We start from the raw sequence: 25,263 nt of genomic DNA on the forward strand, positions 1-25,263 counted from the left end.
GAGAACCTCTCCGGAATTCCAATCCTGGACTTGTGCGTTTAGACTGGAGCCAAGGCATACCCAGCAGCACGGGGTTGACAGCCTTGGGCAGGACAAACAAAGAGATATGAGATCGGAGTGAAGAGCTCTCACTTGAAGCCTCAACGGCTTGGTCACATACAAAATTGGATCAGGCAGAGGCAGTCCATCTACCGAAGCAACGGTCAACGGCCTTTCCAGCAGAACAGTGGGCAAATGAAGCAGGTCCTCAAGGTCTTGGCAGATGAAATTTGCTGCAGAGCCAGAGTCCAGGTAGGCAGAGACCGGATGGGGCCTCTCGCCTGCGACAATGGTCACAGGAATGAACAGTTTGGAGGAGAGTTCTCTATTAAATGCTGTATCGCCCAGTGTTGTCTCCCCAATAAATCCTAGGCGTTGGGGTTTTTTGGTTTCTGGGGACACAGACGCGCGACATGGCCAGTGAGACCGCAATATAGGCAGAGTCCAGAGGTGCGTCTGCGCTGCTTCTCCTGGACTGACAGTTTAAGCCGGTCCACCTGCATAGGGACCTCAGGTGGAGCAGTAGAAGAAGACAAGAGGGGCTGTTGGAAGTTGGGCACCAGTCTAGGAAGCCGTCTCTCTTGTCGAACACCTTGAGATCTTTCCTTGAGCCTTATGTCCACTCGTGTCAAGTAGAATCAGGTTGTCCAAGGTAGATGGTAGATCCCGGGCAGCAAGTTCGTCCTTGATCTCGGGTGATAGGCCATGCCAGAAGGAAGCTACCAATGCCTCATTGTTCCAGGACAGTTCTCCTGCCAATAAAAACTGAAATAAATTGAATTAAAAACTCCCCTCACATAACCCTGTGACCATTTTATTAAAAAAAAAATGTAGATCATTGAAGTAATCCGACGAATCTACGACATTGTCCAAATGGTCCAGTAGAACCTGCAATACAAAACATAACCAGTATGAAAAATAAAAATACTTCTACTCACCTACTGCAGTCTTCTGTCTTCTTTCTTCTCCCCTGTGCTGCAATAGAAACCAGAGGTCAATGAACTGTAGTTTCTACTGTGGCGCTCGGGACCTAAAGATCCAGCAAAAATATTAATCGTTATTAATAATTCTGACGCATCTGGGAGGTCCTGTGCACCAGAACATGCTAATGCATGGATTCCCAAAGTGACAGAAGAGACCCTGTATTAGCTACGTGACCGGGGTTACTAGCAGTCACATTGAAGTGTTAGATAAGGGTGTGGGGCAGGAGGAGGTGAAAAGTCAAATGAATTGACGGGCGGTCCTGCATTCACAGCAGGCAGGGCCTGGCAATTAATTTCAATTAACAGACAGCTCCTGCGATGACTGCAGTGGCTGTCGCTCTTAGAAAAAATGGCGCCCGTCTTCCCCCTAGAAGCGAGGGTCGCTGTGAACCATACATGTACAGTTCAAAGTTAAAATGGCTCCAGTAGGAGATAGGAAAGTAGGGATGGGAGCCGACCCTATGCCCTGGGTGCGCCATATAGCACCTGTGTATGTGTCATGCAGAAACACGTACACAGATGCTATTAAAGATGGCTGCCCCCATCTTTATTAGTACAAATATATGAATAAATACAGTTACTGTAAAGGATCTGCCAGACACCGCTTCTGTGTCGACGCCCGTGGTTAATCATTCTGCACCTGCTCCTAAGTCTGATCGAGTGACTCGATCATCTACCACTCGGGCTGGGAGGCTGAGAAGTGGGAGAGCCTATCACAGCCTGGCCAGACGGAGCTAGCTCCCGCCCTGTCTATTTATACCTTCATTTCCTGCTCCTCCTTTGCCTGTTTCCTTGCTCTGTTGCTGCTTCTTGTACTATTGACCTCTGCTTCATATTGACCCTGGCTTTACTGACTACTCTCCTGCTCTGCGTTTGGTACCTCGTACACTCCTGGTTTGACTCGGCTTGTTCACTACTCTTGTTGCTCACGGTGTTGCCGTGGGCAACTGCCCCATTTCCCTTAGCTTCTGTGTACCCTTGTCTGTTTGTCTGTCGTACACATATTGAGCGTAGGGACCGTCGCCCAGTTGTACGCCGTCGCCTAGGACGGGCCGTGCAAGTAGGCAGGGACTAAGTGGCGGGTAGATTAGGGCTCACCTGTCTGTCTTCCTACCCCGTCATTACAGTTACATTAGGGAAAATATTCAAATAGTTAGAAGAAATAAGCCCATAACTTAAAACACCCAAAAAAAATTTCCTTAAGGGTATGTTCACACAGAGTTTTTTTGCAGGCAGATTTTGATCTTCCTGCATGTAGTTTGCAGCATTTTTTGCTCGCGTCCATTGATCGCAACAATCAAAAACGCTGCAAAATAAACTTTATCTGCCTCCCATTGATGTCAATGGGAGGCCAGAGACGTAAACGCCCAAAGATAGGGCACGCCGCTTCTTTTTCCCGCGAGACGGTTTTTACGCTCGCGGGAAAAAAATGCCTCTGCCTCCCATTGAAATCAGTGGGAGGCATTTTCGACCGTTTCTGGGGTGTTTTCCGACACGGTTTTCGCGTCAAAAAACGTATAAAAAAACTCTTTGTGAACTGTCACTTAAAGTGTAATTAAGCTTTAAAACAAACTTTTGACATGTCATAGTAAAATTTCAGAAGTTTTGATCATTGGGGGTCTGAGCACTTAGCAGCCCCCGATCGCTAAAACGGAAAAGCAGAAGTGCTCGGGTGAGCGCTGTGCCGCTTAGTTTCTTATCGGCTTTCATGTGTGTGTGTGTGTGTATATGTAATGTATGTATGTATGTATATATATATATTGCGCACACACACACATACATACATACATACGTTACACACACTATGGCCTCATGCACACGACCGCACTGGTTAGTTGTGAATTTGTGTATCATTAGGATTCACAGATCCACAACAATTCACCATTTTTGGTAAATCCGGACCGTAAAATTACTTGTCTTGAGTTTTTGCGGTCTGGATTTGCATGGATCCGTGTAAACCACGGTCATGTGCATAGTGCCATAGAAAATAATGGATCCGCAATTTATCCGCAAATATGCGAATAAATTATGGCCGAGAAAAAGCGGTCATGTGCCTGAGGCCATAAATACATTACACACACTCTGATACATACACAAATATATATATATGTATACATACATACACACCCACATTACACAAATATACACATACAGTACGTACGTACGTACGTACATACATTACATACTTGTGTGTGTGTGTATGTATATATATATATATATTTACAGCAAATCCAAAATACAGGTCAGCACTCCAAATTCAGTGAAAAAATGGATCTTTTAATCAATACATGCAACGTTTCAGCCCTGCTCAATGGGGCCTTTCTCAAGCAAAAGATCAATTTTTTCACTGAATTTGGAGTGCTGACCTGTATTTTGGATTTGCTGTGAATTTGGGACGCTGGTCGTGTGTCTGAACAGGTACCTGTGCACCCTGTACTGGAGGAACGGTGCTGCTTTTACTTTGCTTTTTCTATATATATATATACACACACACTAGACACACATACATTACACATACAGTACAGACATTACACACCACATACATACATACATAGAGTACACACTACACATTACACTTACCTTTTGTGCATGCTGCTGCCTATATGGATCTTCTCTTGATATACAGGGATACTCCAGAGAAAATCAGGAAGAGGTGGTGAGTCCATGGCAGGATTTCCCCTGAGCCTCTTCATGCCGGCAGCAGTGCAGTGCAGACACGCTGCTCGGCCGCCATCTCCGTCCCGACACTGAGCAGGATCACATTACAATAGCGACAGAAGAGTGGAGAACAGGGGGCGGGAGTCAGGAGGGGGTTATTAAGGTGGCACAGGAGAGATATTCTCTCAAGGAGGCAGCACATCTTGCAGCTGCTAATAAGTGGTGGAAACGTCGGCCAACAGCTCTGTAATGCGGCCCCCTCTGAGACTCTGCAGGGTGCCGCCTGAGGCCAGAGGCTCAACTCGCCTCATGGTAGGTGCAGCCCTGCATACACCAGCACCACGTTGGCCCACATTAGTTTTCTTCTGCACTTTAATTAAGTGTAACGGGTCAGCGATATACACCACTCTGTATGGCATGAGAAGCAATATGTAAAAATACACCAGCAGCATAATGGCATGAATAGAATTCACTACGTTTATATACATATGCATTCCTAAAAAAAGAAGATGGTCCCAATCCAATATTTTCCTTAGGGACCTCCACCAACGTTGATCTGGCCCGTTGCAATCCTTCACCACAGGTCAATGCTTTTACGAATTTTTTTTTTGTAAGGTCCAATTATGGAGAAGCAGTTCAATGCAAAACCAGCTTAATCGTACTAGAATTGAAGTGTACCCCCTTTTTGAACAACATTTGTGCAGGAATGAAAACAAAGGCATTTTGTAATAGATATGTGTTATCAAACTGCTTTCTTTTATTTGCCCATTTTAGTCATTTCAGACAATGAGGTATCTCAGTAGAAAAATGTTAAATGCAGGTGGATACTGTCAACAAATGCTAAAATGCCCAAACCACCCATCAGAAGCAACTTTTTTCTTCTTACTAATGCCAAAATCTGGAAGCAGGGATACGTGCACCTGTTCAGAAGATTTTCCGGTTTGCACCTTATTTTTGTAGGATTAATGCTACTGTATTCCATTGCAGATTTTCGGCCCACAAATCCAGAACAGAAAATCCACAGCGATTCCTCTGAGGGTATGTGCACACACACTAATTACGTCCGTAATTGACGGACGTATTTCGGCCGCAAGTCCCGGACCGAACACAGTGCAGGGAGCCGGGCTCCTAGCATCATACTTATGTACGACTCTAGGAGTCCCTGCCTCCCCGTGGAACTACTGTCCCGTACTGAAAACATGATTACAGTACGGGACAGTTGTCCTGCAGCGAGGCAGGGACTCCTAGCATCGTACATAAGTATGATGCTAGGAGCCCGGCTCCCTGCACTGTGTTCAGTCCGGTACTTGCGGCCGAAATACGTCCGTCACTTACGGACGTAATTAGTGTGTGTGCACATACCCTAAGTGTGAAAGTAGCGGCAAAGGAAAACTAACCAACATATTATATATGTGCTAATTAATCTTACCTGTGAATACAAATTATTTTGTTTCCATGAGTTATATTAACTAGATATTGTACTATAGATAATACCTGTGAAGAAATTTAATGTTATAAAATTTTGATACTGCCAAAACAATGTCACTATGGAAAAATCCATCGCAACCAAAAACATATTTTTTAATTCAAAGCTGATTTTGGTGTCAAATAATTAGGACTTAGCACCAAATATGTTTATACATATAAAAATAACTTACCCAGCAAGGAATAGATAAAAAGGAGAAGACAATAGCATTTTGGCCACTTCCAACTCCCAGTGGATAGGTATCAGGTACTGACAGAGCCCACTGATGTGCCAGGAAGCAGAATCCAATAAACCAAAGGGCAGCACAGAGAACTAGTGATATAATACTTATATTTAGTTAACATAACAAAGTATTTCAATATAGTATTATAATTATTTACAGTTTTGTGTTTAAAATAAGGTCTGCCGTTTTGATATTTGGCTATGTTCACACCTGAATCGGTGTGTTCCGTTGTTCTGCTCGGTCAGAGGAGCAGAACAAGAGAAAACTAGAAACCAAAGTTCTGTTGCGCCACGGACACCATCGGCGGCCGACGGAACATATTGACTCTAATGGGTTCTGTCGGCTTTCCTTCGGGGTGTTCGTGGTTGTAGCATGCGGTGTTTCCGGTAAGCTCTGCCGGATCTGCGAGGGAGGCCCCTAACATAGCCTCCAAAGCAGATGTGAACAGAGCCTTAATGAAAGAAGATTTTTCAGCGATGACAAATTCAACTTCTTAACCCCTTCAGGACTGAGCCTGTTTTGGCCTTCAGGACACAGCCGTTTTTTTCAAATCGGACATCTGTTACTTTATGTGGTAATAACTCCGTAATGCTTTTACCAATCCAAGCGATTCTGAGATTGTTTTGTTGTGACATGTTGTACTTTATGTTAGTGAAAAAATTTGGTCGATAATTTCGGTATTTATTTCTGAAAAACACCAAAATTTAGAAAAAAATAGCAAAAATTAGGATTTTCCTAAATTTAAACGTATCTGCTTGTAAAACAGATAGTAATACCACGCAAAATAGTTACTAGTTAACATTTTGTCTACTTTATGTTTGCATCATTTTTTGAACGTTCTTTTATTTTTCTAGGACGTTACAAGGCTTAGAACTTTAGCAGCAATTTCTCATATTTTAAAGAAAATTTCAAAAGGCCAGTTAGTCAGGGACCAGTTCAGTTCTGAAGTGGCTTTGAGAGCCTTATATATTCAAAAATCCCAAGAAGTCACCCTATTTTGAAAACTGCACCCCTCACGGTATTCGAATCAGCATTCACAAAGTGTTTTAACCCTTTAGGCGTTTCACAGGAATTAAAGCAAAGTAGAGGTGGAATTTACAAGTTATATTTTTTTTGCCATAATTCATTTCTAATACACTTTTTTTTGTAAAACAGAAGGTTTTACCCGAGAAATGCAAACCAATATTTTATTGCCCAGATTCTGCAGTTTTTAGAAATAGCCCACATGTGGCCCTAGTGTGATAATGGACTGAAACACCGGCCTCAGAAGCAAAAGAGCACCTAGTGGACTTTGGGCCTCCTTTTTTTTAGAATATATTTTAGGCACCTTGTCAGGTTTGAAGAGGTCTTGTGGTGCCAAAACAGTGGAAACAACCCAGATTTTGGAAACTACACCTCAAGGAATTTATCTAGGGGTATAGTTAGAATTTTGACCACACAGGTTTTTCGCTAAATATATTGGAATTAGTCTGTAAAAATGAAAAACTACTGTTTTTCTGAAAAAACATAGACATTTTTAATATTTACAAGGAATAACGAAGAGAATACATCCCAAAATTTGTAAAGCAATGTTTCCTGATTACGGCAATACCCGATATTTGGTAATAAACTGCTGATTGGACCCACAGCAGGGCTCAGAAGGGAAGGAACGCCATTTGGATTTTGGAGCACAGATTTTGCTGGAATGGTTTTCGGTGCCATGTCGCGTTTGCAATGCCCTGGAGGGACCAAAACAGTGGAAACCCCCAAAGTTACCCCATTTTGGAAACACCCCTCAAGGAATTTTTCTAGGGGTATAGTGAGCATTTAGACCCCAAGGGTCTTTTGCAGAATTTATTAGAATTAGGCCGCGAAAATTTATATCACAATTTTTTTCCACTACAATGTTGAATATTCTCATTTTTACAAGGGATAAAGGAGGAAAAAAAAAAAACAACCAATTTTTGTACAGCAATTTCTCGCGAGTACGGGAATACCCCACATGTGGTCATAGGTTTTTTTCATTAGAAATGAATTAACTCTTTCAGGACTGATCCATTTTTTGCTTTCTTATTTTCGTTTTTCACTCCCCACATTTTTAGAGCCATAACTTTTTTCTCTTTCAGTCAATAGTGTGAGGGCTTATTTCTTGCGGAAGGATATGTTGTTTCTATTGACACCATTTAAAGAGCCATAAAATGTACTGGGAAACTGAAAAAAAATTATTTGCGGGCTGATATAGGAAAAAAAATCTGATTCCACTTTTTGGGGTTTTCGTTTTTACAGCTTTCGCCGTGCGGTAAAAACAAAAACTTTACTTTATTCTGCTTCTCAATACAATTACTGTGATACCAAATTTATATAGTTTTTTTTATATTATACTACTTTTACAAAGAAAAATCAAATTGTTAAAATAAAAATTGTTTTGTTTCACCACATTCTGAGAGCCGTAACTTTTTTATTTTTCGGTTGATTGAGCAGTGGGATGTCTTATTTTTTGCGGGACGAGCTGTCGTTTTTATTGGTACCATTTTTTGGTACATTAAAAGTGATCCAAAAGTTGTATTTCATTTTTTTTAGAGCTAAAGTGACAAAAAAAAGACAGCAATTTTTGCGGTTTAAGTTATTTAAGTTTTTTACGGTGTTCACTGTGCGAGTTAAATAATGGTATATTGTAATAGTTCAGCCTTTTACGGACATAGCAATAGTTTATTTTTTTACATAACTTTAGAAGAAAAATGGGAAAAGGTTTTTTTTTTAACTTTAAACTTTTTTCTCTCACTACTAATAACTTTAATTCTTCTACATATTTTATTAGTCCCCTTAGGGGACTTGAACCAGCGATCATTGGATCGCGGGTACAATATACTGCAATACTAATGTATTGCAGTATATTGTTATTTTTACAGGCTTCTGTAACCGCACGATCGCTGTTCCTGTCCGTTAGTCCAGCTGACACCAGCAGCGTATGGAGCGGGCTCAGCACGTGAGCCCGCCCCATACATCAACCCCACCATGACGTGCTATTAAGTCATAGTGCGCAAAGGGGTTAATGCACAGCGGATGGTGTGAATATTGCCATTTTCCACTAATATGCCATTTTAGTGCATAATATGTCGTGCCCAGTTTGTGCCACTGAAGACAAATACCTCATAAAGCGTTAATCGGGTTCTCCCGGGTATGGCGATGCCATATGTGGGTGCAAACTGCTGTTTGGGCAAGCTGCAGGGCTCAGAAGGGAGGGACGACATTTTGCTTTTGGAGTGCAGATTTTGCTTCGTAATAGTTCTGTTTGGGGTTTTGCTGGTATTTCAGTTTATAATGTGGGGGCATATGTAACCTGTGCGGGCAACATCAGGGCATAATAAGAGGGTATAATAATGCGGTAAATAAATAATAATTCATAGATGTTTGGCCAGTGTCGCACTGATAAATGGTGCCCAATCTTATCCGCTTTTGGAACACTCTGCACATTTTGCATCGCCATATCCTGAGAGCCAGAAGTTTTTTATTTTTTTCTCCACCGGAGCTGTGTGAGGGCTTATTTGTTGCAGGACAATCTGTCGTTTTCATTGGTACCATTTTGGGGTACATGCGATTTTTTTGATCACTTTTTATTAAATTTTTATGCAAGCCGGATGACCAAAAACAAGAAATTCTGACAATGTTTTTTAGTTTATTTTTTGCAGCGTTCACCGTGTGCTATAAATTAGTTTTAGTTTATTTTGCGGGTCCGTACAATTACGGCTATACCATATGTACATAGGTTTTTTTATGTTTTGCAGCGTTTGCGCAATAAAATAACTTTTTTATAAAATAATTAGTCAAAAAAGCTGTGTAAGGGCTTGTTTTTTGCGAGACGGGTTGTAGTTTTTATCGGTACTATTTTCGGGTAGATGCGACATTTTGATCACTTCTTAGTCCCTATTTTGGGAGGAGTGGTGACCAATAAATAGCGATTCTGGTGTCGTTTTTTATTGATTTTTTTTTTGGGGTGTTCATCGTGCGGGAAAAATAACATTATAGTTTTATAGTTTGGGTCATTACGAACGCAGTGATACCAAATATGTGTACTTTTTTAATGCGTTCATTTTTTTCCTATAATGAAAGACTTATTATCGGAAAAAGAGCATTTTTTGTTTATAACTTTTATTTTTACACTTTTTTTTAAAATTTGTATTACTTTTTTTTTAACTTTTTTTTACTTGTCCCACTAGGGGACATTTAGACTAGCGGCTCTGATCGCTGCTAGAGTACATTACACTACCTACGTTGTGTAATGTATTCTGTCATTGTGACGTGACAGTCACACTGACAGGAAGTCTCGGAGGACCGGCCAGAGGCTGCTCCTCCGAGGCTTCCGTACATGGCAACCCGGAGGTCATTGTCTGGCCTCCGATTGCCACAACAAGCATCGGCAGCCCCCACAATCACTTTGTGGGGGCTGCCGAAGTGCTTCAAACTACTTAAATGCGGCGAACGCAATCAGTCACCGCATTTATGGGGTTAATTGCCAAAATCAGCGGCGATGGTCCGCTGACCGGCAAGACTGGAGTGTCAGCTGTCGGGGACAGCTGACCTCCCGGTTCCCAGACATTGTCCGTTAAGACAGTGTGTAAAGGGAACTACTCCGCAACTGTACGTCCTGATGCGAGAAGCAAGCCCTCTGCAGGACGTACAGTTGCGGCGCAGCACGTGAACAGGTTAAAGGGGTTTTCTGTTTCTATAAATTTTATTCATTGCACAATGAAAAGCTATACAATTTTCTTATATTATTTGTGTATACATTTCTCCTGTTTTTTAATATGTCTGCATAGTATCATTAACCCCTTAGTGACCAGCCTATTTTAGGCTCTAATGACCGAGCTACTTTTTTCATTTTTTTCTATAGTCGCATTTAAAGAGCTATAACTTTTGTATTTTTCCGTAGACATAGCTGTTTTAGGACTTGCTTTTTGCGGGATTAGTTGTACTTTTTAATGGCATATTATAATTTTTTGATTAACTTATATAAACTTTTTTTTGGGGGGGGGAATAGAAAAAAAACCCTGAAATACCGCCATTGTTCTATGCGTTTTAAATTCACACCGTTCACTGTGCGGCGTAATTAACATGTTACCTTTATTCTATGGGTCGGTACGATTACGGCGATACCACATATGTAGAGGTTTCTTATGTTTTACGACTTCTGCACAATAAAAACTCTTTTGAACTAAAATTATTTGTTTTTGCATCGTCGCTTTCCAAGAGCCGTCATTTTTTTATTTTTCCGTCAATGTAGTGATATGCGGGCTTGTTTTTTGCGGGACGAGATGTAGTTTTGATTGTTACTGTTTTGGCGTACATGGGACTTATTGATTAACTTTTATTATGACTTTTTTTGGGAGCAATTGGAAAAAAATAGCAATTTCGCTGTTGTTTTTTACTTGTTAACTTTATTGTTTGGGTCATTACAGTTGCGGCAATACCATATATGTGTACTTTTATTTAGTTCTTTACACTTTTTATGGAAAAAAAAGGTTGTTGTTTTTTTATTTACTGCAGTCTTTCTTAATAATTTTTATTTCACAATCATTTTTTATCCCACTAGTGGACTTCACTGTGCGATCTCTAGATCACTGCTATAATGCTTTGGTGTACTTAGTATACCAAAGCATTATTGCCTGTCAGTGTAAAACCGGCAGGCAATCTATTAGGCCATGCCCCCGGCTGCCATGGAAACCCGACGGTGCCTCTGGCACGTCCTAATAGGCATATACCCAGGGCAGACCTGGGGGGTCTTTATCAGGCCCCCGGCTGCCATGGCACCCCATTGGAGGCCCATGATTACATTTGCGGGCCGCCGATGGGTGAGGGGCTCCCTCCCTCAGCAAATTATTTAAATGCCGCTGTCGCTATTCACCGCAGCATTTAACGGGTTAAACGGCCGCGATCTAAGTAAACTTCGATCACGGCCGTTTGTAGCAGGAGACCGGCTGTCATCAGACAACCGAGCACCCGCTCCAGCCTGCACGGAACACCCATGCAGGACTTGGACTGGGCCGCCGTTAAAGGGCAACGGCCTAGCCTAAGGCCCCTTAGTGGCTGCCGTGAAAAGGCGTATTGGTGGTCACTAAGGGGTTAAATGGGAAAATTAATTATTTACCTTCAGAGGGCGAGAATCTGTCCTGGCCATGTGATAATCACACAGGTGCATGACTCGTTACAGTTATTGTACAGTTATCAGAGTTTCCATGTACATCACATGATCCGGACAGATTTTCAACATTTTAAAAGTAAACAATGATGGTTCCCTTAGAATTACAGGAAGCAGATATCTTGAAAACGACAAGGAATTGATACACAAAATATATCAGAAAGTTGCATAATTTTTAATTTTACAGAGAATCAGTCACCAGGTTTAAGCTCCCCTTTCTGAGGGCAGCATAAAGTGGTGCCAGAGACCCTGATTCCAGCAGTGTATAACGTACTTTGTAAAACTCAGTCGTTTTCATAATATCCCTGTTTATCTCCTGCTGCCCGAGTCGAGCAAGGAGTCCTCTCAGTAATGAGCTCGCGCTCAGGAGTCCTCGATATTCATGAGCTGCGGCTAGCCCCGACCAATCTGATGCTAAATGGCAGTTTTTTTCCCATGCACAGTACAGGGAGAAAGCTGTCAATCAGCGGCCGGTGGGCAGGGCTAGCCGCAGCTGATGAATATGAGCTGCTGGAGAAAAAGAGATTTTTGCAAAGACCACTGAACGCTCAAAAGTGAGTGATACAATGTTGGAATCAGGGTCTCTGGTACTACTTTATACTGCCCTCAGGTAGGGCAGCATAAACCTGGTAACGGAGTCCCTTTGGGCCCAGTTCACACTGAGTTTTTGGGCACTGATTTTGACGTAGAAGCTGGGTCCGAATCAGCGAAAAAAACGCCCAATACCGCTTCCCATTGATTTAAATGAGAGGCGGAGACGTTTAGCCGTTTGAGGGGGGAAAAAGCGGAATGTTCTTTCTTGCGCGGGTCTGCCTCTGACCTCCTATTGAAATCAATGGGAGGCAGGAAAAGCGTTTTTCGTGGCCATTTTTGCCCGCGGTACTCAGTGGCCCCCGGGCGAAAAACGCAGCAAAAAGACGCCATGAAAACTGTGGGAAAAAGGGGGTGCAGATCAAAATCTGACTTGAATTCATTCTGCCTGCAAAATACTCCATGTGAACTAGGCCTTAAGGGCCAACTAAATAATACCTGTTAGCTGACACAATAAGATGGCTGAGTGACAGTCTATGGTAGTAAAATGTGGTTGTGGTTAAGCATATCCTAGATTAAGGACTATACTTATATCTAATGACTAATAGTATTAATAATTAATAATATAATTGAGAAAATATATCCAGATTTATCTAAGAGAACTTATATTTGACTGGCATGAGTGTTTACCACTGTACTGTATATTCATCATGTGCAAATTCCTCAGTGGCCTTGTCAGTAATCCAACTTAAATCCATTAAGATATAAATAATGCATTTTCTTTAATCTCAAGATTCACTACAGTTATTATATTCTTGTGCAATGCAGTACAATCATTATAGGTAGCAGTAGTATTCTTATTACATCCATAAAAAATGTACGACTAAATAAATTACATTATCTTTGTAAGACAAAAACAAGTATTTTAAGATATGAAAAAAATACCACATTAGGCTCAAAATATATTTTTAAAGATGTTTTACCAATCATACGGTAACCAAGTAATTCTGATGATCATTGTAAGCCTGGATTCACACGAGCATGTTCGGTCCGTAAAGGACGGAACGTATTTCGACCGAACACAGTGCAGGGAGCCGGGCTCCTAGCATCATAGTTATGTACGACGATAGATAGCAGTCCCCGCCTCGCTGCCGGACAACTGTCCCGTACTGTAATCATGTTTTCAGTACAGGACAGGAGTTCCACGGAGAGGCAGGGACTCCTAGCATCGTACATAACTATGATGCTAGGAGCCCGGCTCCATGCAGTGTGTTCGGTCCGGGACTTGCGGCCGATATATACGTTCCGTCCTTTACGGACCGAACATGCTCGTGTGAATCCAGCCTAAGGGTAAGGCCACACGGTGCGACTAAGTTGCATTTATGTTGCGTTTTTAAACCGCAGCAAGTCATTTTTCAATAGAAGTCAATGCTGAAATTTGTGTTATGGACAGACTGCTGTAAGGCTGGGTTCACACAACCTATTTTCAGGCATAAACGAGGCGTTTTACGCCTCGAATTACGTCTGAAAAAACGGCTCCAATACGTCGACAAACATCTGCCCATTACTTTCAATGGGCTTTACGATGTACTGTGCCGACGACCTGTCATTTTACGCGTCGCTGTCAAAAGACGGCGCGTAAAAATACAGCCTCGTCAAAAGAAGTGCAGGACACTTCTTGGGACGTAATTGGAGCCGTTTTTCATTGACTATTGAAAACAGCTCCAAAAACGCCTCAAAAAACGCCTGAAAAAAGCCTCAAAAGAAGCTCCAAATGTCATTTTCAGCTTCAAAAACGCCTGAAAATCAGAGGCCGTTTTCTCTGAAATCAGCTCCGTATTTTCAGACGTTTTTTGTTAAGCGTGTGAACATACCCTTATTATATTACAATGTGTTTTTTGTGCAGTTAACAGCAACTTCATAATGTCCGACCACATGCAGTTAATGACCGCAATGCCAAAGTTGTTGCTGAACTGCTTGCGTTTTTGCTAACAGTTCTGCAATGCCTTGTAATGAACTATATACAGGAAGCACCTAACAAACTTCAACACCAGTGAAAGCTATGTCCATCAATTATTTCCTTTAAAAAAAATGGAACAGAACTGCAGCATTACAGAGACAGAAAACGCATGCAGTTGACCGTATGCGGTTTTCAAACGCAATAAAACCGTGTCACCGACATGTGGCCTTACCCTTAGTCATCGTATAGCCAACCTTCAAACAGATTACTAGCAGTAATACATGAGGGTATATTGTTAAAGGTTACCTACAGTATATAATATGCACAGATATATTAATAATTGATTATTTAGATGACACATAAAAGGGACCCTCCTTCATCAGGCTTTCCAACATGATTTTTTTTTTCTGGACAGATTATCCAAAAATCACTGACAGCCAACATTATTTATGTGCAAACTGGAAAAACATAATGATATATAAATACAGTATGATAGAAAATATATTTCTATAGTCCTGAATACGGATATGAACACATTAGCAGCATTTACTGTAAGCTGTAAAATGAAGATAATTACAATCATGATAAACTGCACAAGCTTCTTCAGTATCAAAATAATCACAGACATAAAAAAAAATGATCTGCATTTTTACAGACTGTCCAGGAATGTACAGATGTTAGGCAGTCCTGCTTCCAATGTTTACAATTCCACATGGCATATTAGAGGACAACCCCAACAGAGCACAAAAGAAACAACTAAAGAAAACATTCAGTAAGGAATAAAAAACATATGCAAAAATCCCATCAGTGTTACATAAGTTATCCACCTTTACATTAAGGGTAGAGATGAGCGAACTTATGAAAAGTTCGGTTCGGCAAGTTCGCCGAATTTCGTGCAAAAGTTCGATTCGGACCGAACTAGTTATGACCGAACCTGTAATACAAGAAAGCCCCTAAAAATCGTGTATAACACTGTTTTAAAGCCCTAGAAGCCCTGTATAACACTCTTAGGTCACCCATGAGTGTATCCAAGTACTTTTGAGCTGTCTTTAATGCAAAGTTGGTGTCAAAGTTACGCCAACATGTATGGCTCTAGGAAAACGGATGGGACACGGAGATAACTAACAGAAACCACTGCACTTGTGCATGTTGTATGCTTAATGCATTGTTAAAAAAGGTACAAAAATTAACCATTTTAGGCGGCTGATGCCTGCCAGGGTTCATACATATAAGGTGGTAAAAGAAGAAGCAATGGCTTTTGACAAGCCCTCCAAAAATTGACCCTTTTTATTGGCAGATGCCTGCCGGGGTTCTTCCATACATGGATGTAAAAGCAACAAGCAATGGCTTTTCACAAGCCCTCCAAAAATTGACCCTTTTTATTGTCAGATGCCTGCCGGGGTTCTTCCATACATGGATGTAAAAGCATTAAAGCAACAAGCAATGGCTTTTGACAAGCCCTCCAAAAATTGACCCTTTTTATTGGCAGATGCCTGCCGGGGTTCTTCCATACATGGATGTAACAGCAACAAGCAATGGCTTTTCACAAGCCCTCCAAAAATTGACCCTTTTTATTGGCAGATGCCTGCCGGGGTTCTTCCATACATGGATGTAAAAGAATTAAAGCAACAAGCAACGGCTTTTGACAAGCCCTCCAAAAATTGACCCTTTTTATTGGCAGATGCCTGCCGGGGTTCTTCCATACATGGATGTAAAAGCAACAAGCAATGGCTTTTCACAAGCCCTCCAAAAATTGACCCTTTTTATTGGCAGATGCCTGCCGGGGTTCTTCCATACATGGATGTAAAAGCATTAAAGCAACAAGCAATGGCTTTTCACAAGCCCTCCAAAAATTGACCCTTTTTATTGGCAGATGCCTGCCGGGGTTCTTCCATACATGGATGTAAAAGCATTAAAGCAACAAGCAATGGCTTTTGACAAGCCCTCCAAAAATTGACCCTTTTTATTGGCAGATGCCTGCCGGGGTTCTTCCATACATGGATGTAAAAGCAACAAGCAATGGCTTTTCACAAGCCCTCCAAAAATTGACCCTTTTTATTGGCAGATGCCTGCCGGGGTTCTTCCATACATGGATGTAAAAGCAACAAGCAATGGCTTTTCACAAGCCCTCCAAAAATTGACCCTTTTTATTGGCAGATGCCTGCCGGGGTTCTTTCATACATGGATGTAAAAGCATTAAAGCAACAAGCAATGGCTTTTGACAAGCCCTCCAAAAATTGACCCTTTTTATTGGCAGATGCCTGCCGGGGTTCTTCCATACATGGATGTAAAAGCAACAAGCAATGGCTTTTCACAAGCCCTCCAAAAATTGACCCTTTTTATTGGCAGATGCCTGCCGGGGTTCTTCCATACATGGATGTAAAAGCATTAAAGCAACAAGCAATGGCTTTTGACAAGCCCTCCAAAAATTGACCCTTTTTATTGGCAGATGCCTGCCGGGGTTCTTCCATACATGGATGTAAAAGCAACAAGCAATGGCTTTTCACAAGCCCTCCAAAAATTGACCCTTTTTATTGGCAGATGCCTGCCGGGGTTCTTCCATACATGGATGTAAAAGCAACAAGCAATGGCTTTTCACAAGCCCTCCAAAAATTGACCCTTTTTATTGGCAGATGCCTGCCGGGGTTCTTTCATACATGGATGTAAAAGCATTAAAGCAACAAGCAATGGCTTTTGACAAGCCCTCCAAAAATTGACCCTTTTTATTGGCAGATGCCTGCCGGGGTTCTTCCATACATGGATGTAAAAGCAACAAGCAATGGCTTTTCACAAGCCCTCCAAAAATTGACCCTTTTTATTGGCAGATGCCTGCCGGGGTTCTTCCATACATTGATGTAAAAGCAACAATCAATGGCTTTTCACAAGCCCTCCAAAAATTGACCCTTTTTATTGGCAGATGCCTGCCGGGGTTCTTCCATACATGGATGTAAAAGCATTAAAGCAACAAGCAATGGCTTTTGACAAGCCCTCCAAAAATTGACCCTTTTTATTGGCAGATGCCTGCCGGGGTTCTTCCATACATGGATGTAAAAGCAACAAGCAATGGCTTTTCACAAGCCCTCCAAAAATTGACCCTTTTTATTGGCATATGCCTGCCGGGGTTCTTCCATACATGGATGTAAAAGAATTAAAGCAACAAGCAACGGCTTTTGACAAGCCCTCCAAAAATTGACCCTTTTTATTGACAGATGCCTGCCGGGGTTCTTCCATACATGGATGTAAAAGCAACAAGCAATGGCTTTTCACAAGCCCTCCAAAAATTGACCCTTTTTATTGGCAGATGCCTGCCGGGGTTCTTCCATACATTGATGTAAAAGCAACAATCAATGGCTTTTCACAAGCCCTCCAAAAATTGACCCTTTTTATTGGCAGATGCCTGCCGGGGTTCTTCCATACATGGATGTAAAAGCAACAAGCAATGGCTTTTGACAAGCCCTCCAAAAATTGACCCTTTTTATTGGCAGATGCCTGCCGGGGTTCTTCCATACATGGATGTAAAAGCATTAAAGCAACAAGCAATGGCTTTTCACAAGCCCTCCAAAAATTGACCCTTTTTATTGGCAGATGCCTGCCGGGGTTCTTCCATACATGGATGTAAAAGCATTAAAGCAACAAGCAATGGCTTTTGACAAGCCCTCCAAAAATTGACCCTTTTTATTGGCAGATGCCTGCCGGGGTTCTTCCATACATGGATGTAAAAGCAACAAGCAATGGCTTTTCACAAGCCCTCCAAAAATTGACCCTTTTTATTGTCAGATGCCTGCCGGGGTTCTTCCATACATTGATGTAAAAGCAACAATCAATGGCTTTTCACAAGCCCTCCAAAAATTGACCCTTTTTATTGGCAGATGCCTGCCGGGGTTCTTCCATACATGGATGTAAAAGCATTAAAGCAACAAGCAATGGCTTTTCACAAGCCCTCCAAAAATTGACCCTTTTTATTGGCAGATGCCTGCCGGGGTTCTTCCATACATGGATGTAAAAGCAACAAGCAATGGCTTTTCACAAGCCCTCCAAAAATTGACCCTTTTTATTGGCAGATGCCTGCCGGGGTTCTTCCATACATGGATGTAAAAGCATTAAAGCAACAAGCAATGGCTTTTCACAAGCCCTCCAAAAATTGACCCTTTTTATTGGCAGATGCCTGCCGGGGTTCTTCCATACATGGATGTAAAAGAATTAAAGCAACAAGCAACGGCTTTTGACAAGCCCTCCAAAAATTGACCCTTTTTATTGGCAGATGCCTGCCGGGGTTCTTCCATACATGGATGTAAAAGCAACAAGGAATGGCTTTTCACAAGCCCTCCAAAAATTGACCCTTTTTATTGGCAGATGCCTGCCGGGGTTCTTCCATACATGGATGTAAAAGCATTAAAGCAACAAGCAATGGCTTTTCACAAGCCCTCCAAAAATTGACCCTTTTTATTGGCAGATGCCTGCCGGGGTTCTTCCATACATGGATGTAAAAGCATTAAAGCAACAAGCAATGGCTTTTCACAAGCCCTCCAAAAATTGACCCTTTTTATTGGCAGATGCCTGCCGGGGTTCTTCCATACATGGATGTAAAAGCATTAAAGCAACAAGCAATGGCTTTTCACAAGCCCTCCAAAAATTGACCCTTTTTATTGGCAGATGCCTGCCGGGGTTCTTCCATACATGGATGTAAAAGCAACAAGCAATGGCTTTTCACAAGCCCTCCAAAAATTGACCCTTTTTATTGGCAGATGCCTGCCGGGGTTCTTCCATACATGGATGTAAAAGCAACAAGCAATGGCTTTTCACAAGCCCTCCAAAAATTGACCCTTTTTATTGTCAGATGCCTGCCGGGGTTCTTCCATACATTGATGTAAAAGCAACAATCAATGGCTTTTCACAAGCCCTCCAAAAATTGACCCTTTTTATTGGCAGATGCCTGCCGGGGTTCTTCCATACATGGATGTAAAAGCAACAAGCAATGGCTTTTCACAAGCCCTCCAAAAATTGACCCTTTTTATTGGCAGATGCCTGCCGGGGTTCTTCCATACATGGATGTAAAAGCATTAAAGCAACAAGCAATGGCTTTTCACAAGCCCTCCAAAAATTGACCCTTTTTATTGGCAGATGCCTGCCGGGGTTCTTCCATACATGGATGTAAAAGCAACAAGCAATGGCTTTTCACAAGCCCTCCAAAAATTGACCCTTTTTATTGGCAGATGCCTGCCGGGGTTCTTCCATACATGGATGTAAAAGCATTAAAGCAACAAGCAATGGCTTTTCACAAGCCCTCCAAAAATTGACCCTTTTTATTGGCAGATGCCTGCCGGGGTTCTTCCATACATGGATGTAAAAGCAACAAGCAATGGCTTTTCACAAGCCCTCCAAAAATTGACCCTTTTTATTGGCAGATGCCTGTCGGGGTTCTTCCATACATTGATGTAAAAGCAACAATCAATGGCTTTTCACAAGCCCTCCAAAAATTGACCCTTTTTATTGGCAGATGCCTGCCGGGGTTCTTCCATACATGGATGTAAAAGCATTAAAGCAACAAGCAATGGCTTTTGACAAGCCCTCCAAAAATTGACCCTTTTTATTGGCAGATGCCTGCCGGGGTTCTTCCATACATGGATGTAAAAGCAACAAGCAATGGCTTTTCACAAGCCCTCCAAAAATTGACCCTTTTTATTGGCAGATGCCTGCCGGGGTTCTTCCATACATGGATGTAAAAGCATTAAAGCAACAAGCAATGGCTTTTCACAAGCCCTCCAAAAATTGACCCTTTTTATTGGCAGATGCCTGCCGGGGTTCTTCCATACATGGATGTAAAAGCATTAAAGCAACAAGCAATGGCTTTTGACAAGCCCTCCAAAAATTGACCCTTTTTATTGGCAGATGCCTGCCGGGGTTCTTCCATACATGGATGTAAAAGAAACAAGCAATGGCTTTTGACAAGCCCTCCAAAAATTGACCCTTTTTATTGGCAGATGCCTGCCGGGGTTCTTCCATACATGGATGTAAAAGCATTAAAGCAACAAGCAATGGCTTTTCACAAGCCCTCCAAAAATTGACCCTTTTTATTGGCAGATGCCTGCCGGGGTTCTTCCATACATGGATGTAAAAGCATTAAAGCAACAAGCAATGGCTTTTGACAAGCCCTCCAAAAATTTACCCTTTTTATTGGCAGATGCCTGCCGGGGTTCTTCCATACATGGATGTAAAAGCAACAAGCAATGGCTTTTCACAAGCCCTCCAAAAATTGACCCTTTTTATTGTCAGATGCCTGCCGGGGTTCTTCCATACATTGATGTAAAAGCATTAAAGCAACAATCAATGGCTTTTCACAAGCCCTCCAAAAATTGACCCTTTTTATTGGCAGATGCCTGCCGGGGTTCTTCCATACATGGATGTAAAAGCATTAAAGCAACAAGCAATGGCTTTTGACAAGCCCTCCAAAAATTGACCCTTTTTATTGGCAGATGCCTGCCGGGGTTCTTCCATACATGGATGTAAAAGCATTAAAGCAACAAGCAATGGCTTTTGACAAGCCCTCCAAAAATTGACCCTTTTTATTGGCAGATGCCTGCCGGGGTTCTTCCATACATGGATGTAAAAGCAACAAGCAATGGCTTTTCACAAGCCCTCCAAAAATTGACCCTTTTTATTGGCAGATGCCTGCCGGGGTTCTTCCATACATTGATGTAAAAGCAACAATCAATGGCTTTTCACAAGCCCTCCAAAAATTGACCCTTTTTATTGGCAGATGCCTGCCGGGGTTCTTGCATACATGGATGTAAAAGCATTAAAGCAACAAGCAATGGCTTTTCACAAGCCCTCCAAAAATTGACCCTTTTTATTGGCAGATGCCTGCCGGGGTTCTTCCATACATGGATGTAAAAGCATTAAAGCAACAAGCAATGGCTTTTGACAAGCCCTCCAAAAATTGACCCTTTTTATTGGCAGATGCCTGCCGGGGTTCTTCCATACATGGATGTAAAAGCAACAAGCAATGGCTTTTCACAAGCCCTCCAAAAATTGACCCTTTTTATTGGCAGATGCCTGCCGGGGTTCTTCCATACATGGATGTAAAAGCAACAAGCAATGGCTTTTCACAAGCCCTCCAAAAATTGACCCTTTTTATTGGCAGATGCCTGCCGGGGTTCTTTCATACATGGATGTAAAAGCATTAAAGCAACAAGCAATGGCTTTTGACAAGCCCTCCAAAAATTGACCCTTTTTATTGGCAGATGCCTGCCGGGGTTCTTCCATACATGGATGTAAAAGCAACAAGCAATGGCTTTTCACAAGCCCTCCAAAAATTGACCCTTTTTATTGGCAGATGCCTGCCGGGGTTCTTCCATACATGGATGTAAAAGCATTAAAGCAACAAGCAATGGCTTTTGACAAGCCCTCCAAAAATTGACCCTTTTTATTGGCAGATGCCTGCCGGGGTTCTTCCATACATGGATGTAAAAGCAACAAGCAATGGCTTTTCACAAGCCCTCCAAAAATTGACCCTTTTTATTGGCAGATGCCTGCCGGGGTTCTTCCATACATGGATGTAAAAGCAACAAGCAATGGCTTTTCACAAGCCCTCCAAAAATTGACCCTTTTTATTGGCAGATGCCTGCCGGGGTTCTTTCATACATGGATGTAAAAGCATTAAAGCAACAAGCAATGGCTTTTGACAAGCCCTCCAAAAATTGACCCTTTTTATTGGCAGATGCCTGCCGGGGTTCTTCCATACATGGATGTAAAAGCAACAAGCAATGGCTTTTCACAAGCCCTCCAAAAATTGACCCTTTTTATTGGCAGATGCCTGCCGGGGTTCTTCCATACATTGATGTAAAAGCAACAATCAATGGCTTTTCACAAGCCCTCCAAAAATTGACCCTTTTTATTGGCAGATGCCTGCCGGGGTTCTTCCATACATGGATGTAAAAGCATTAAAGCAACAAGCAATGGCTTTTGACAAGCCCTCCAAAAATTGACCCTTTTTATTGGCAGATGCCTGCCGGGGTTCTTCCATACATGGATGTAAAAGCAACAAGCAATGGCTTTTCACAAGCCCTCCAAAAATTGACCCTTTTTATTGGCATATGCCTGCCGGGGTTCTTCCATACATGGATGTAAAAGAATTAAAGCAACAAGCAACGGCTTTTGACAAGCCCTCCAAAAATTGACCCTTTTTATTGACAGATGCCTGCCGGGGTTCTTCCATACATGGATGTAAAAGCAACAAGCAATGGCTTTTCACAAGCCCTCCAAAAATTGACCCTTTTTATTGGCAGATGCCTGCCGGGGTTCTTCCATACATTGATGTAAAAGCAACAATCAATGGCTTTTCACAAGCCCTCCAAAAATTGACCCTTTTTATTGGCAGATGCCTGCCGGGGTTCTTCCATACATGGATGTAAAAGCAACAAGCAATGGCTTTTGACAAGCCCTCCAAAAATTGACCCTTTTTATTGGCAGATGCCTGCCGGGGTTCTTCCATACATGGATGTAAAAGCATTAAAGCAACAAGCAATGGCTTTTCACAAGCCCTCCAAAAATTGACCCTTTTTATTGGCAGATGCCTGCCGGGGTTCTTCCATACATGGATGTAAAAGCATTAAAGCAACAAGCAATGGCTTTTGACAAGCCCTCCAAAAATTGACCCTTTTTATTGGCAGATGCCTGCCGGGGTTCTTCCATACATGGATGTAAAAGCAACAAGCAATGGCTTTTCACAAGCCCTCCAAAAATTGACCCTTTTTATTGTCAGATGCCTGCCGGGGTTCTTCCATACATTGATGTAAAAGCAACAATCAATGGCTTTTCACAAGCCCTCCAAAAATTGACCCTTTTTATTGGCAGATGCCTGCCGGGGTTCTTCCATACATGGATGTAAAAGCATTAAAGCAACAAGCAATGGCTTTTCACAAGCCCTCCAAAAATTGACCCTTTTTATTGGCAGATGCCTGCCGGGGTTCTTCCATACATGGATGTAAAAGCAACAAGCAATGGCTTTTCACAAGCCCTCCAAAAATTGACCCTTTTTATTGGCAGATGCCTGCCGGGGTTCTTCCATACATGGATGTAAAAGCATTAAAGCAACAAGCAATGGCTTTTCACAAGCCCTCCAAAAATTGACCCTTTTTATTGGCAGATGCCTGCCGGGGTTCTTCCATACATGGATGTAAAAGAATTAAAGCAACAAGCAACGGCTTTTGACAAGCCCTCCAAAAATTGACCCTTTTTATTGGCAGATGCCTGCCGGGGTTCTTCCATACATGGATGTAAAAGCAACAAGGAATGGCTTTTCACAAGCCCTCCAAAAATTGACCCTTTTTATTGGCAGATGCCTGCCGGGGTTCTTCCATACATGGATGTAAAAGCATTAAAGCAACAAGCAATGGCTTTTCACAAGCCCTCCAAAAATTGACCCTTTTTATTGGCAGATGCCTGCCGGGGTTCTTCCATACATGGATGTAAAAGCATTAAAGCAACAAGCAATGGCTTTTCACAAGCCCTCCAAAAATTGACCCTTTTTATTGGCAGATGCCTGCCGGGGTTCTTCCATACATGGATGTAAAAGCATTAAAGCAACAAGCAATGGCTTTTCACAAGCCCTCCAAAAATTGACCCTTTTTATTGGCAGATGCCTGCCGGGGTTCTTCCATACATGGATGTAAAAGCAACAAGCAATGGCTTTTCACAAGCCCTCCAAAAATTGACCCTTTTTATTGGCAGATGCCTGCCGGGGTTCTTCCATACATGGATGTAAAAGCAACAAGCAATGGCTTTTCACAAGCCCTCCAAAAATTGACCCTTTTTATTGTCAGATGCCTGCCGGGGTTCTTCCATACATTGATGTAAAAGCAACAATCAATGGCTTTTCACAAGCCCTCCAAAAATTGACCCTTTTTATTGGCAGATGCCTGCCGGGGTTCTTCCATACATGGATGTAAAAGCAACAAGCAATGGCTTTTCACAAGCCCTCCAAAAATTGACCCTTTTTATTGGCAGATGCCTGCCGGGGTTCTTCCATACATGGATGTAAAAGCATTAAAGCAACAAGCAATGGCTTTTCACAAGCCCTCCAAAAATTGACCCTTTTTATTGGCAGATGCCTGCCGGGGTTCTTCCATACATGGATGTAAAAGCAACAAGCAATGGCTTTTCACAAGCCCTCCAAAAATTGACCCTTTTTATTGGCAGATGCCTGCCGGGGTTCTTCCATACATGGATGTAAAAGCATTAAAGCAACAAGCAATGGCTTTTCACAAGCCCTCCAAAAATTGACCCTTTTTATTGGCAGATGCCTGCCGGGGTTCTTCCATACATGGATGTAAAAGCAACAAGCAATGGCTTTTCACAAGCCCTCCAAAAATTGACCCTTTTTATTGGCAGATGCCTGTCGGGGTTCTTCCATACATTGATGTAAAAGCAACAATCAATGGCTTTTCACAAGCCCTCCAAAAATTGACCCTTTTTATTGGCAGATGCCTGCCGGGGTTCTTCCATACATGGATGTAAAAGCATTAAAGCAACAAGCAATGGCTTTTGACAAGCCCTCCAAAAATTGACCCTTTTTATTGGCAGATGCCTGCCGGGGTTCTTCCATACATGGATGTAAAAGCAACAAGCAATGGCTTTTCACAAGCCCTCCAAAAATTGACCCTTTTTATTGGCAGATGCCTGCCGGGGTTCTTCCATACATGGATGTAAAAGCATTAAAGCAACAAGCAATGGCTTTTCACAAGCCCTCCAAAAATTGACCCTTTTTATTGGCAGATGCCTGCCGGGGTTCTTCCATACATGGATGTAAAAGCATTAAAGCAACAAGCAATGGCTTTTGACAAGCCCTCCAAAAATTGACCCTTTTTATTGGCAGATGCCTGCCGGGGTTCTTCCATACATGGATGTAAAAGAAACAAGCAATGGCTTTTGACAAGCCCTCCAAAAATTGACCCTTTTTATTGGCAGATGCCTGCCGGGGTTCTTCCATACATGGATGTAAAAGCATTAAAGCAACAAGCAATGGCTTTTCACAAGCCCTCCAAAAATTGACCCTTTTTATTGGCAGATGCCTGCCGGGGTTCTTCCATACATGGATGTAAAAGCATTAAAGCAACAAGCAATGGCTTTTGACAAGCCCTCCAAAAATTTACCCTTTTTATTGGCAGATGCCTGCCGGGGTTCTTCCATACATGGATGTAAAAGCAACAA

General features: G+C 42.2%; 1 protein-coding gene across 9 annotated transcripts in view; it reads right to left on the reverse strand.

Moving 5' to 3' along the window:
* Nucleotides 1–25,263, reverse strand: part of SYNGR4 (synaptogyrin 4) — a 126,482-nt gene that overhangs the window by 38,155 nt on the left and 63,064 nt on the right. For 6 of the 9 annotated variants that reach the window (XM_075839961.1, XM_075839964.1, XM_075839960.1 and 3 more), the window contains 2 exons: nucleotides 5,339–5,478; nucleotides 3,603–3,653 (listed from right to left, as the gene is read on the reverse strand). In XM_075839961.1, the coding sequence (XP_075696076.1) occupies nucleotides 3,603–3,653; nucleotides 5,339–5,478 (191 nt within the window). Of the gene's footprint in view, nucleotides 1–3,602; nucleotides 3,654–5,078; nucleotides 5,175–5,338; nucleotides 5,479–25,263 lie in introns of those variants that run through there. The other 3 variants (XM_075839967.1, XM_075839962.1, XM_075839965.1) reach the window with 2 other exon arrangements.

This window comes from Rhinoderma darwinii, chromosome 10 (genome assembly GCF_050947455.1).
Source record: "Rhinoderma darwinii isolate aRhiDar2 chromosome 10, aRhiDar2.hap1, whole genome shotgun sequence".
In the NCBI taxonomy this organism is placed as follows: domain Eukaryota; kingdom Metazoa; phylum Chordata; class Amphibia; order Anura; family Rhinodermatidae; genus Rhinoderma; species Rhinoderma darwinii.